A 12,630-nucleotide genomic window follows, 5' to 3' on the forward strand; every position below is an offset into this window, starting at 1 on the left:
AAAGAAAAGACTGGATTTGAAAATTTGGAGGCTTAGGATGATGACTCAAGTTTCTTGATAGCATTTAAAAGTTCATAGTATATTTCACATATTAAAACTTAACAGATACCATCGTCCCACTCTCTGGAAAGCTCCCAGAGATCCGGACCGCTTATTGTTTAGCTCACTCATCTGACAAACATTATCTGAGCACTTTCAATATACCTAGCTGCAAATATGGAACTTTTCATTGAACTAAAAGATTAAAAAAAAAAACCACGCTATATGTACTACAAAGCTTTGATGGGATTACCTAGCTTATAAAATATGTCTCTCATAAAGTGTGCTTAAATGTCATATTGACTGCAAGACAAAGGCACATTAGCTGAGGAGCATAGTACCTACTCAGCATCAGGAATACTGTGTATCCGCTTCTAAATAGTAGATTAAATGGCACTTGCCATTCCCGTGACAGCTCAGTATCTGAGGTGGTCCACAACACGGTCACAGTGCTGGAGACTAAATGTGGGCCTTCACCTTCCCACACTTTCCTGCAATGACCTGTAGTAAGTGTTCAGTTCAGCTCAGTTCAGTCACTCAGTCGTGTCCGACTCTTTGCAACCCCATGAATCGCAGCACGCCAGGCCTCCCTGTCCATCACCAACTCCCGGAGTTTGCCCAAACCCATGTCCATTGTGTCGGTGATGCCATCCAGCCATCTCATCCTCTGTCATCCCCTTCTCCTCCTGCTCCCAATCCCTCCCAGCATCAGGGTCTTTTCCAATGAGTCAACTCTTCACATCAGGTGGCCAAAGGATTGGAGTTTTGGCTTCAGTATCAATCCTTCCAATGAATACCCAGGATTGATCTTTAGGATGGGCTGGTTGGATCTCCTCGCAGTCCAAGGGACTCTCAAGAGTCTCCTCCAACACCACAGTTCAAAAGCATCAATTCTTCGGTGCTCAGCTTTCTTCACAATCCAACTCTCACATCCACACATAACCACTGGAAAAACCATAGCCTTGACTAGACGGACATTTGTTGGCAAAGTAATGTCTCTGCTATTTAATATGCTATCTAGGCTGGTCAAAACTTTCCTTCCAAGAAGTAAGTGTCTTTTAATTTCATGGCTGCAATCACCATCTTCAATGATTTTGGAGCCCCCCAAAATAAAGTCTGACACTGTTTCCACTGTTTCCCCATCTATTTCACATGAAGTGATGGGACCGGATGCCATGATCTTAGTTTTCTGAATGTTGAGCTTTAAGCCAACTTTTTCACTCTCCTCTTTCACTTTCATCAAGAGGCTTTTTAGTTCATCTTCACTTTCTGCCATAAGGGTGGTGTCATCTGCATATCTGAGGTTATTGATATTTCTCCTGGCAATCTTGATTCCAGCTTGTGCTTCTTCCAGCCCAGCGTTTCTCATGATATAAGTGTTTCTCTGCATATAAGTTAAATAAGCAGGGTGACAATATACAGCTTTGACATACTCCTTTTCCTATTTGGAACCAGTCTGTTTTTCCATGTCCAGTTCTAACTATTGTTTCCTGACCTGCATATAGGTTTCTCAAGAGGCAGGTCAGGTGGTCTGGTATTCCCATCTCTTTCAGAATTTTCCACAGTTTATTGTGATCCACACAGTCAAAGGCTTTGGCATAGTCAATAAAGCAGAAATAGATGTTTTTCTGGAACTCTCTTGCTTTTTCGATGATCCAGAGGATGTTGGTAATTTGATCTCTGGTTCCTCTGCCTTTTCTAAAACCAGTTTGAACATCTGTGGTAAGTGTACAGATGTGCAAATCTCCATTCTGAAGTGATCCATGAAGGGAAGCAACTTCCAATCAACTCAGAAACCAAGGGGCTCACAGTGGTAAAATGAGCCTCTGCTATAAACCTAAATAGCTTCCTAATACAGTCAGTGACTTTGCTTCAATCCCATAGTGTACTGATTTCTTACTGCTGCTTTAACAAATGACGTCAAACTACATAACTTAAAACATACATTTATTACCTTACAATTCTGGAAGGTCAGAAGTCCAGAATCAGTTTTAGTGGCTAAAATCAAGCAGTCAGCAGGGCTGCGTTTATGCTGGAGATTTTGGGGAGAATCCATCTTTGTCTTTTTTAGATTTTGGAGGCCACCTGCATTCCTTGGCTCATGGCCCATTCTTCCATCTTCAAAGTCCACACAACAGGATCTTCCAACCTCATTCTCTCTCATTCATTCTCTCCCTCTGCCCTTCCCCCTGCCTCTCATTTTTCCTTCCTCTCCTCCTCTCTCTCCTCTGACCCTGCTTCTATGTTTCATGGTCACATCTTCTCCCTCTCACCTTCCTGCCTCCTGTCTTAGAAGGACCCCTGTGATCACATTGGGCCCGCTCATTTAATCCAGGATAATCCTCCCATTTCCAAATCCCTAATTTAATCACCTCTGCAAAGTCCCCTTTATCATTTAAAAGAACATATTCACAGGTTCCAAGGATTAGAATGTAGACATCTTTGGGGGTCCATTGTTCAGCCTACCACACCAGTACCTACTTTTTGAATTGGAAAAACCTTTTTAAAGCACAAGTCAATAGTTGGGAAAGATGGAACTTGTAAACAGGGAAGGGAGTGACAGTCTCATGTGCTCTCTTCATGAACCAGGATGATGCCAGGTGCTTTTACTACCACCTCTCACTCATCTCTGGCCACCCTAGAGGCAGCGTCCATAATTATCTACCTTTTACAGATGAGGAAAAAGATTCTGGTTTTCAGCAACTTGCCCAGCACGCCTGCCCAGTATGTGAGACCCAGGTCTTTCTGATTCCGGGGTCCAGGCTTATTCTTCAGCATCTCAAATCTTCTTCTCTGATGGAATGCTTCATCCCAAAACTTTGCCCTTCCTTACACAAGGAGATAGCATCACAAATCTAATTTTTGCACCTCCACATCAGGTTTTTTTTCCGTTTTCAATCTATTTCCTTATATGTAGACTAGTATAAGACTAAAGGAAATAAAGTCAGGCTTCCAGGGTTCAAACCTCAGCTTGTCACTTATTAGCTATGTGATCTAAGGTAAGTTACTAAACCCCTTTCTGCCTCAGTTTCCTCATCTGTGAAATGGAAATAATAAAGGTATCTGCTCTCAGAGAGTTTTATGAAGATAAAAAAAATCATTTATAATGAAAATAAAATGTCTAGAACATTGTTCCACTTTTGTGTATAAGGATTTGCTATTACTATAATTGCTTCCCTGGTGGCTCAGATGGTAAAGAATCTGCCTGCCAATGCAGAAGACCAGGTTCTATCCCTGGGTCAGGAAGATCTCCTGGAGGAGGAAACGGCAACCCACTCCAGTATTCTTGCCTGGAGAGTCCCATGGACAGAGGAGCCTGGTAGGCTACAGTCCATTGGGTCGCAAAGAGTAGGACACAACTGAGCGAGTTACAATACGATAATATAAAACCCTGAGAGAATCAGGGACAAAGGCAGAAACCCTAGGCTCTACAGAATGAGGGGGAATGGCCAAAAGTTTCTTTAACATGACTCACATTTGGGCCCTGGCACAGCACAGTAAATGGCATTATAGTCTAAGTTCTCCATACCGTTTAGTGGAACGAACAAGATATGTTGTTCACTCCATAGGGCTGTTATGAGAATAAAATGAACTAACATATGTAAAGCACTTAGAACAGTGATTACCTTCATTTTTATTATCAATGTTAACCATCTCTGGTAGTTGTAAGGATGCCTAAAAACTCTTACCTCAAGCAACATAAAATAACTCAGTAAATGAAAAATTAGCTACAAGGTCCTATTTGGATCTTCTGAATAAACTAAGGGAGAAAAGGATTAAGAGAAGGAAAGACACTTCTAGAATAGTGCTAAATATCCATTTCTTAAACCGCATGAAGAACTTCCAAGAGAACACTCAAACACTAGTCAACAGTAGATAATGATACGAGAATAACAGTGTATTATAATCCTCTAACCCCATGGACACATCCAGGCCAGCTCCTTCTTTGATCTTTCCATCTGTTCATCCATCCATCCATTTATTAAATACCTAATATATGCTAGTATTTTAAGTGATAGATGCTTAGATCCTCAGGTGAAAGTCATAGCATCTCTTTTAAGAAAACAATTCAACAATAACCACAAAGAGCAAGTTATGACACATGCAGGCACAGGACATCTGGGGACACAAGGGGCAGAAGACACCTAATGATCTCAATTACTTAACAGCTGACCTGAATATTAAAGGTCACATTACCCAGGTGGGGCAGTCATCAGGTCTCCCGGGCAGACTGGACATCTTGCATCAAAGTGGAAGGCATGAGAGTACAGGGCTTCCGTGGGGCACTCCAGGTTCCAGTGTGGCTAAGGATACAGTCTGAGTGGCCAAGTGGCAGCAGTAACTAGATCGTGAAGGCCCTTCTTTGTGTAGTCAAGAGGATGCAAAGGTCAGTGGGGAGCCAATGATGGTTTTGAACAGAGAAGCGACCAAAGAGGTAAGAGACAGACGTGGAGATGGCCGTCATCTTTGAAAGAGAATGCCGGCCATAACACAGACACTGGCTGTGCCATTTGAAAAGGAAGCAGTGGGTGCTTCCTGCCCATCTTTGCCCTGGATCCTCCAACCCTCCGCTTTAAGTTCTAGGGTACCTGTGGACTTTTCTTTATTCCTTCTTGGTTCTGTAACATGTGTGGCCTTAGGGCCATGTAAAAATAGGTCCAAGGGCCCAGGGACGAGGCAACTCAGCTGCCCAAGCATCTCAGACACTCCCCAGGCATGTGGCTGACTTTCTGACAGCTGTTGGGAAGGCTCAAGGTCATTGGGACTGGAAACCTGATCTCGCTGCAGACAGTCTTGCCCTGGCCCAGGAAGCTCCATGGAGAACGCAGCTGGAGCTACCTGGCGCCAGGGCTCTCCCTGGGCATCTCAAGAGACGGCCTTTCACTGGGGGCCACTTGCCCCTTTTTCCAGCTCTTGAGTTCCATCAACAGGTCAACTCAGGCCTTCTCCAGAAATACTCTCCTGTCTTCTCGCTAACTCCTGGCTAAATCCAGCTGGTTCTACGGTGTCCACCAATGAGAACAAGGAGAACAGGGACTAGGAGGTGGAGACTATTACATCCCTCCTCTGTCCTCTGTTGCAGAAATGACCATCATAGGCTCTCAAAACAGACAGTCTTGGGTTTGAACTCCTACTCTGCCTCCTAGGTGAGTGATCTGAGGCAAAAAATTAACCTTCTAAAGTTTGATCTCGATGTATAGAACATAAATAATTGCCTCTAATCATAAAGCTGTTATTATTGCCCACATTTCCTGGGGGAGGATGAGCAGTGCTGAGAGGCCAAGTGGATGGCCCAGGGCCACATTGTTTAACCAACCCTTCACCCAAAGCAGGCCATTCTTAAAACATCTATTTCTTTAAAAACACTGATGCTCAGATGCTTCCTCATGTCTGACTCTTTGCAACCCCATGGACCATAGCCCGCCAGGTTCCTCTGTCCATGGAATTCTCCAGCAAAAATACTGAGGTATCTTGAAAAAACATCACCCTATTAAGAGCTAACATTGGCTGCATGCTTCCTCTGTGCCCAGCAGCGTGTGGGCACATCATACAGATCATCTCATGCATGTCTTAAAACCACCCTGTTAGAGAGATGGGTCCCCTAAAAACCACCCTGTTAGAGAGATTTGTCCCCTGGGAGTCTGAGGACCATGTCCTAGGCCAGGAGTAGCTGGCCTCCAGAATCCACGCTTTTGGCCCGAATGGATGCCTTGTAACCTCCACAAGTCAGAGGTGAACATGGTCTAGTTAATGATTTCTCTTCCTAGAGGAGATTTAGGAGGCCCAGAGGATGGGCTAGACCTAACCAGAGCTGGAACCTGGTAGGGGGCCCTAGGCTTCATCACACTGGGTATTTTCAGGAGCTGGTCTTCTGAAAGAGGGCTTCAGGGGCAAACGTGACAGTGGGGAAGGGGAGGGAAAAGGCAGGTCAAAGGGAGGTCTGTGATGGTCTTGCCCTGAGCTGCCTAATTCCATGTAAAGCAGTCATTCAGTTTTTTATTACTTTTACACGTGGGGTACCACATATCATTTTATTTTGGGGGGAATGGGAGGGGTTCTGCTTATGGAACAGAAGTTTGAAAGCCAACATGCTATCCTTCTGTAAATAAATTAGTTGCTCAATAGTGTCCGACTCTGTGCGACCCCATGGACTGCAGTCCCCCAGGCTCCTCTGTTCATGGAATTCTCCAGTCAAGAAAATTGGAGTGAGTTAGGGGCAAATTCCTTTTGTTTTGGGAACTTAGGTGCTGACTTTTGTCCACAGGGGCCTGAAAGGACAGGGTGAGGAGCAGACCTGTGCCCTAAGCAGCAGGGTCATCAAATGTGGGGTCTGTGGAACCCCAGAGGCCTTTGTGATCCTTGAGTGGCTTACACCGTATGCAAAATCCGAGGGCGTGAGTGATCCAGGAAGGACAGGGCCAGTAGATCTCCGATTTCCTAAAGGGTTTCTGTCCCCCTGCTCATGAAGGACTAATAGCATCATCATGACTGGAGAAACACCCTTGACTGAGTGCTGACCAGGTGCTCAGGAGAACGGGGGCAATGAGGTCACCCACCACAGAGGGCTGCTGGGAGGGTATCTGTGAAGCGCTTAGGAGCCTGGCGCACTGCAAACACTCTCATGGGCCTTAGAGTTTATTTCCACTGTTATTGCTGTCATCTATTATCATCACTTTCACGGCCTCGTTAGTCCTCACAAAAACTTTATGAGGTTCGTATTATTATCAAGCCCACTTTAAAGAACAGGAAATAGAGGCTTCCAGAGGTTAAATAACTAGCTCAAGGCCACAGACAGCAGAGAAGGAATCGGAAGGTGGCCTATCTGGTTTCCAAGCCCAGGCAGGCCCTAGGTCTAGAAGGGCTGAGGGAAGAGGGCCAGACTCCCCGAGGGCCCAGGAGGAGGTGAGCGGGCAAGGCAGGACTGGGAGGCCCCAGATGACCCCAGGCCAGAGCCAAAGGGAAAAACAGGCCGGGACTTTCCACTGAAAGGGCCTGAGAGGACCCGCAGCTTTGCTAACTTTGCACCTCTCTGAATCAACAACACAAAGCCAAACTACTTAAAATAATAATGATGAAAACAGAAAGTCACCCCCTGTGGCGTCCTCTCCTGGGCTCCAAAGTGAGGCAGAGTCTTGGAGTACAGTGGGTTCAAGGCGCGAGGCTCTGGCAGACCCAGCGCCGGCTGGCTGCGCTCCAAGCAATGTTTCTCCTTCCAAACACACACAGAACTCCGCTCAGCACACCACTTGAAAGCCAAAAAGATGCCCCAAGGGTTGCCATGGCAATGCTAAACAGACAAAACATTTCAACCAGCTCTGACGCACAGACACAAACCTATTTAAGGGCCAAATGGATGGATTGAGGGGTGGGGTGGTGGGGGGTGGAGTGTTGTTTCTACAGCTCCATCTCCGAGGATTTGGCCCCCAAAGCATCTGGGTCAGACTGAAAGAGAGCAAAGGACTCCTTCAACACAGGCTGGGCTCGCTCGGGAAAGGGAAGCCACCATCATGCTCCCTGCATCTTGCTTGCAGACGCAGCCCTGTTTTAGGAGAGCTCTGACAGTGACAGGAGATACCGATGGCCCTGGCTCTGCCTGTCTCTGAGGACAGCCCTCTGCTCCCGGCACCAGGGTCTCTACAAAGAAGTGGGAAGTGATATGCTTTCCTGTGAGTGTGAAAGGTCTTAAAGCACTGCACGGATGCATGTGAGAGCTGATATTAACCACCACTCCCCACACCCCACGGCTGAACTTCCATCCACAGGGGTTGATTACCATGGGTATTTTCCTTTAGAAAACTTCACTCCAGGTCAGATGGAGCTATTCCCTGAAACACTGTCACCTGGGGAGTGACGATGACTACAGAAGATTTGGTCCAGGCCTGAAAAGACCGCCATGTCTATGGGTTCGTCTTAGTTTGGGCTCTTCCAGGCCCCATCCGTCGCCTCAGACACAACAGGACAGAGGGCTGAACTTGGTAAAAGCCCAGAAGAGTCTCACCAGACAGAGCTGATGGCACGTGGTAGCATCCCCGAGCAAAGGCTGCAAAACCTGCCTCTGCAGGGCCCATGACACCCTCAAGTGAACAGCCAGAAAAAGGAATCCTCTTCCACTCCTTATTCCCCATGGTGAACCCTCTCACCTTTCAAGACTCACCCCTGGGCAGTCATTCCTAAAGCTCCCCTTGTCGGGGAGTGGAACGGTGCCCCCATGTGCCATGCATAGATGTCTATGGGAACAGCTGCACTATACTAGTGTTCAAATTGTTCTCTGGTCTCCTGCCCACTCATCACTGAGCTCCCTGAGGACAGGGATCCCATCTCCTTCACCTGGGCACTCAGGAGGCCTAGCCCAGTGCCTGGCATTGGTGAGCCTCGGCTGACTGACGGGCTAAAAGCACGCAGTGTCACACCCACAATGTTTATGCACCAAGGCCCCCTGGCATTCTCTAGACCATAGGCCACAGCTGTGCACTTTCGCTTCCACATTCTCTGGGGAGACAGCAGAACTTGAAGCCGAGCCTGGAGGGCAGGAGTTCAAGAGTGGAGCGCCGGGTAGCCTGGTGGGGTCAGGAGGAAGGGAATATGGAGAAGAAGAGGAGGTGGCCCAACTGCAAAATCGAAGCTCTCGTGCCCGCCCACCGATTAGTTAATGAAATAATTTGCCCCTTGAAAACTGAAGGAGATGGCAACCCACTCCAGTATTCTTGATTGGAAAATCCCATTGACAGAGGAGCCTGGTAGGCTACAGTCCATGCGGTTGCAAAGAGTCAGACATGACTGATCGACTTCACTTTCACTTTGAAAACTAAAATAGCACCCATTCCCCCTGCTCTGAAGCAAACCTGTTTCTGTCTCCGTTATTTAAGGCCCCTGAAGACGCTCTGCTCCCTTAGGGTGGGAGAACATTAGCTCCACGGAGTCACAGCTACCTTCGTGGCAGGAACGCTCCCCAAACCTCCCCTCACCGTGTCACCTTCCTTTAGTTAACACAAGGCTCTCCGTATGCAGTGCCTTCTGGTCTCCTCCAAATAGGCAACATCTAGCCAACAGCAAATCTTTATCACCGACTGCGCTAACTGGGAGCCTGGCCTTCTAGGAATCTAGAAATGGTGGCTCGTCCACTCTGCTATATCCCCCAGTGATGCTTCCCATGAACAGGATGCACGCACCCACACGGGTGGACACACAGCGTCCTACCGGCCGGAACAACACCCGTGCTTGTGTGTAAGCAGCGCGGGCCGTGTGCCCGAAGCGAGTGCTGCCTGCGGGATCTGTCACTGTCTGTGATGTAGGTGCAAGGACAGGGTCCCTGTAGCCCTTATCCTCATCTTCCTCACTTCCCACAAGACGGAGGGACTGTGGCAGAGGTGCTGACGATTCCCTGGACTCGCATCCTGTCTGCTGAGCTATCCTCTGCCACTTTCACCACCAGACTTGGTCTGCCGCCCCGCCTCTAAACTGGAACTAATTATCAGAGACAATTTTAGAATTTCATATTCCAGTGTTCTAAAAAAAAAAAAAACAAAACCGATAGTCCATGAAAAGAAAAAAATCCCAAGACTTCCATAGCTGAAAGAGTTATAGAGAAACCACAAAACTGTTGGTGCCATGCGGCATTGATACATATTTACTAAGTTGGCACAGAAGAATCCGAGGTGATGGGTATTACCTCTTAAGCTTCAAAGTAGACTTTAACAACAAACATCGCAACTAGAAGGGACAGAAAATACAGATGTACCACACACAAGAAAAGGTTCACTACGTTCACCTGTCAGGTCTACATCTGCATTATAAAGGACTGGAACAAAGGCATCCATATCCATTTCTATCCCAGAAGGAAATAACTACATCTCTTTCATGTAATGCTATGACTGCATATGTAAAATGCCTGCACTAAAATTAAGTCGTCTATCTTCCAAATTTTCTCAATTATTAATACACCAGACAGCTGCAGTAGCTTTAGCAAAAATAGCAGCCAAGCTTTCCCACAAGACAAAACAGCCATGAGATGTCTGCACGGGGACTTTCCTACGTGAGGACTGGCTGCTCTCTGGGTCAAACAAGAAGAAGCACAGTCTCCAGTAGAACAACAGAAAAAGAGAAACTTGTTTTAGAATTTAACATGAAAAATGACAGCCCTTCCCTCCACCCCCGCCAGGGACAATCACTCCTCTTTATAACAAGAAACTCTGTGTGTGCGGAAAAAAAAAAAAAGGTTGACTGGAAAGGCTATCGGTCCACTCACTGGGATAACAATTCAGAAAAGTAAACCCAAGGAATGCCAATCACTTCAGTGTATTCTGGAATGAAACTATCCAATCGTGCTCACTCAACGGGAGCAGGGTGAGGTTAGAAAAACAAATTATGTCTTTTTTTTGTTTGTTTTTAAGATTTCTGGAAGCAAATTAAGATCCAGAAAAAAAAAAAAAGTTGTCCTTCAGTTGCCACCTTCATGTTTTAAACAAGTATCACAGTGTCATCTTAAAAGACTTTTGTGAATACAGTGTTTTTTTTTTTTTTTTTTTTTTTGAAATACATTTGAAAAGCACTGCAAAGGGAAAAACTTGAGTACTCAGAGTATCACCATTCAATGGTCTCTGAACTCAACAGTGATCATGAATTTTAAGTCAGAGATTTATGTGTAGAACATGAAACAAGAATAAAATAGATTTCAAAAGATTTTTTAAAGCTATAATATCAGAGCGTAGCATATCACACCAGAGGGAATGTCACTTGTCATGGTCACGTTGTGCTTGGTATGGATGCGATCAAACATTTCACACTGCCTGTCACAGTTCTGATTTCACATCATTCTAACCTTTAAAGGTAATCAGAACACATGCCCCAGTTTCTGGGTCATATGATACCATCACTCCGTCTGTGCCCCAGCACCACACACAAACAGAAATGGTTGTAGGTCCTTGAGAAAAAAGCAAAGAGTCCTAGTGGCCCAAGTTCTAAACAAGGATATGTTTGCACCAGTTCTGCATAACTTGTTTCTAAGAGCAAGGACAGTATTTCATTTTCCTTGTCTCACGACCTACATAAAAATCACAGTTATTTTTCAGTAAACGCCAACAAATGTCAGAGAGACAAACCATGGCTATTTGGAAATGGCTGTTAGTTTATTAATATAATCCCCCAGAGTAAAGCTCATGGTGTGAAAGTTTTCAAGACAGTCACTATCATTTAGAGGCGGGTCTTACTAAGCTAACACAGACACTCACTGCTCATGTATCACTTACCATTTGCGATCTGTTCTTTGGACAGCCATTGATGTCTTCGATCTTCTCATTTGCTGAAAAAAGAAACACGGGTCAGAAAAACAAATAATCATCACAGACACCGCAAGCAGTGATGTTCAGGACCCTTGAGGCCAAGCAAATCCTAAGGCCCATTCTGGGGTTTGTCCAACCAGCACAGGCATGTGAAATACTGAGACGCTTCTAGCAATCTTCAGGACTTAACTCATCGAGCTGTTGTCCTCCAGGGACAGCTGGGGCAAGGTCGCTGTCATCTAAGGCAGAGACAACTGCACTGGCGACAGTCTTGGAGTGATGGGGCAGGGTGGAAATGTTTGCACACTGGGAAATGAACTGAGCTGTGACTGTGCGCTAGGGTCTGAAAAGGCAACCACAACTTCCCCACAAAAGATGGGGTGCTTCAGAGTGAGAGCCATGTAGTCACAGTGCAGTTCCTGGGGACAAAAGCCACAGATGGTAGCATCTCACTCCATTTTTAGCCAGAAATATTAAGGTTGCTTTTGCCTGTCCCGATAGTATTCCCAAAGTGGATCTTATTCCCATTGGGATCCTATTCCCAATGGAAAAACAAGAGAGTGAGACTTTAAAAATGACACACCCGTGCCATTTAGTGAGTCCAGATTAAATCTGGAACATACTCTATTGAAGTCAAAAGAGCGCCGACCTACTTAGAGAAGTGATGGAAAGAGACTGAATTGCATAAGCTGGAAATCAAATAAAAACAAGGAAGAAAGGCCCAGGTGCCCATAGTGAATGTATTTCATCCTCAGTATAAAGGAACCCTTGTAAGATATTGCCTAGGGCATCTGAGTTTGCAACTGCAGTGCTACAAGAAAGGCAGTAGGTATAGTGGCTTGGAGGCAAAGATACCCCAGTTTGAAGCCCAACTCTACAGCTTCTGAGCTGTGTGATCTTAGCCATGTAACACAACTTCTCTGTTGCACTGCCTCACCTATAAAATTGAGTTGGCTCATCTGCAAAATTGAGCTAATACTACGTACTTTACAGGAGGAGCTGTGAAAAGAAGATTATATGATGCCAGTAAAAGGCTTAGTGCAGTACCTAGCACACAGTGAGACTTCTATGTATGGCTGCTGTTTAGTTGCTCAGTTGTGTCTGACTCTTTGCGACCCATGGACTGCTGCCCACCAGGCTCCTCTTTGTCCACGGCATTTCTCAGGCAGGAATACTGGAGTGGGTTGACATTTCCTTCTCTGGGGGATCTTCCCGACCCAGGGATCGAACCCAGGTCTCCTGCATTGAGAGTTGAATTCTTTACCTCTGAGCCACCTGGGAAGCCCTCTTTGTATGGTAGCAATCATTAACC

The 12,630-nt window shown here is 45.9% G+C and overlaps 1 protein-coding gene across 2 annotated transcripts in view; it reads right to left on the reverse strand.

Annotated features, from left to right (window-relative positions):
* Nucleotides 1-12,630, reverse strand: part of NAV2 (neuron navigator 2) — a 418,592-nt gene that overhangs the window by 266,429 nt on the left and 139,533 nt on the right. For both annotated transcript variants that reach the window (XM_065937242.1, XM_065937241.1), the window contains exon 3: nt 11,286-11,338. In XM_065937242.1, the coding sequence (XP_065793314.1) occupies nt 11,286-11,338 (53 nt within the window). The remainder of the gene's footprint in view (nt 1-11,285; nt 11,339-12,630) is intronic.

This window comes from Muntiacus reevesi, chromosome 5 (genome assembly GCF_963930625.1).
Source record: "Muntiacus reevesi chromosome 5, mMunRee1.1, whole genome shotgun sequence".
Classification (NCBI taxonomy): domain Eukaryota; kingdom Metazoa; phylum Chordata; class Mammalia; order Artiodactyla; family Cervidae; genus Muntiacus; species Muntiacus reevesi.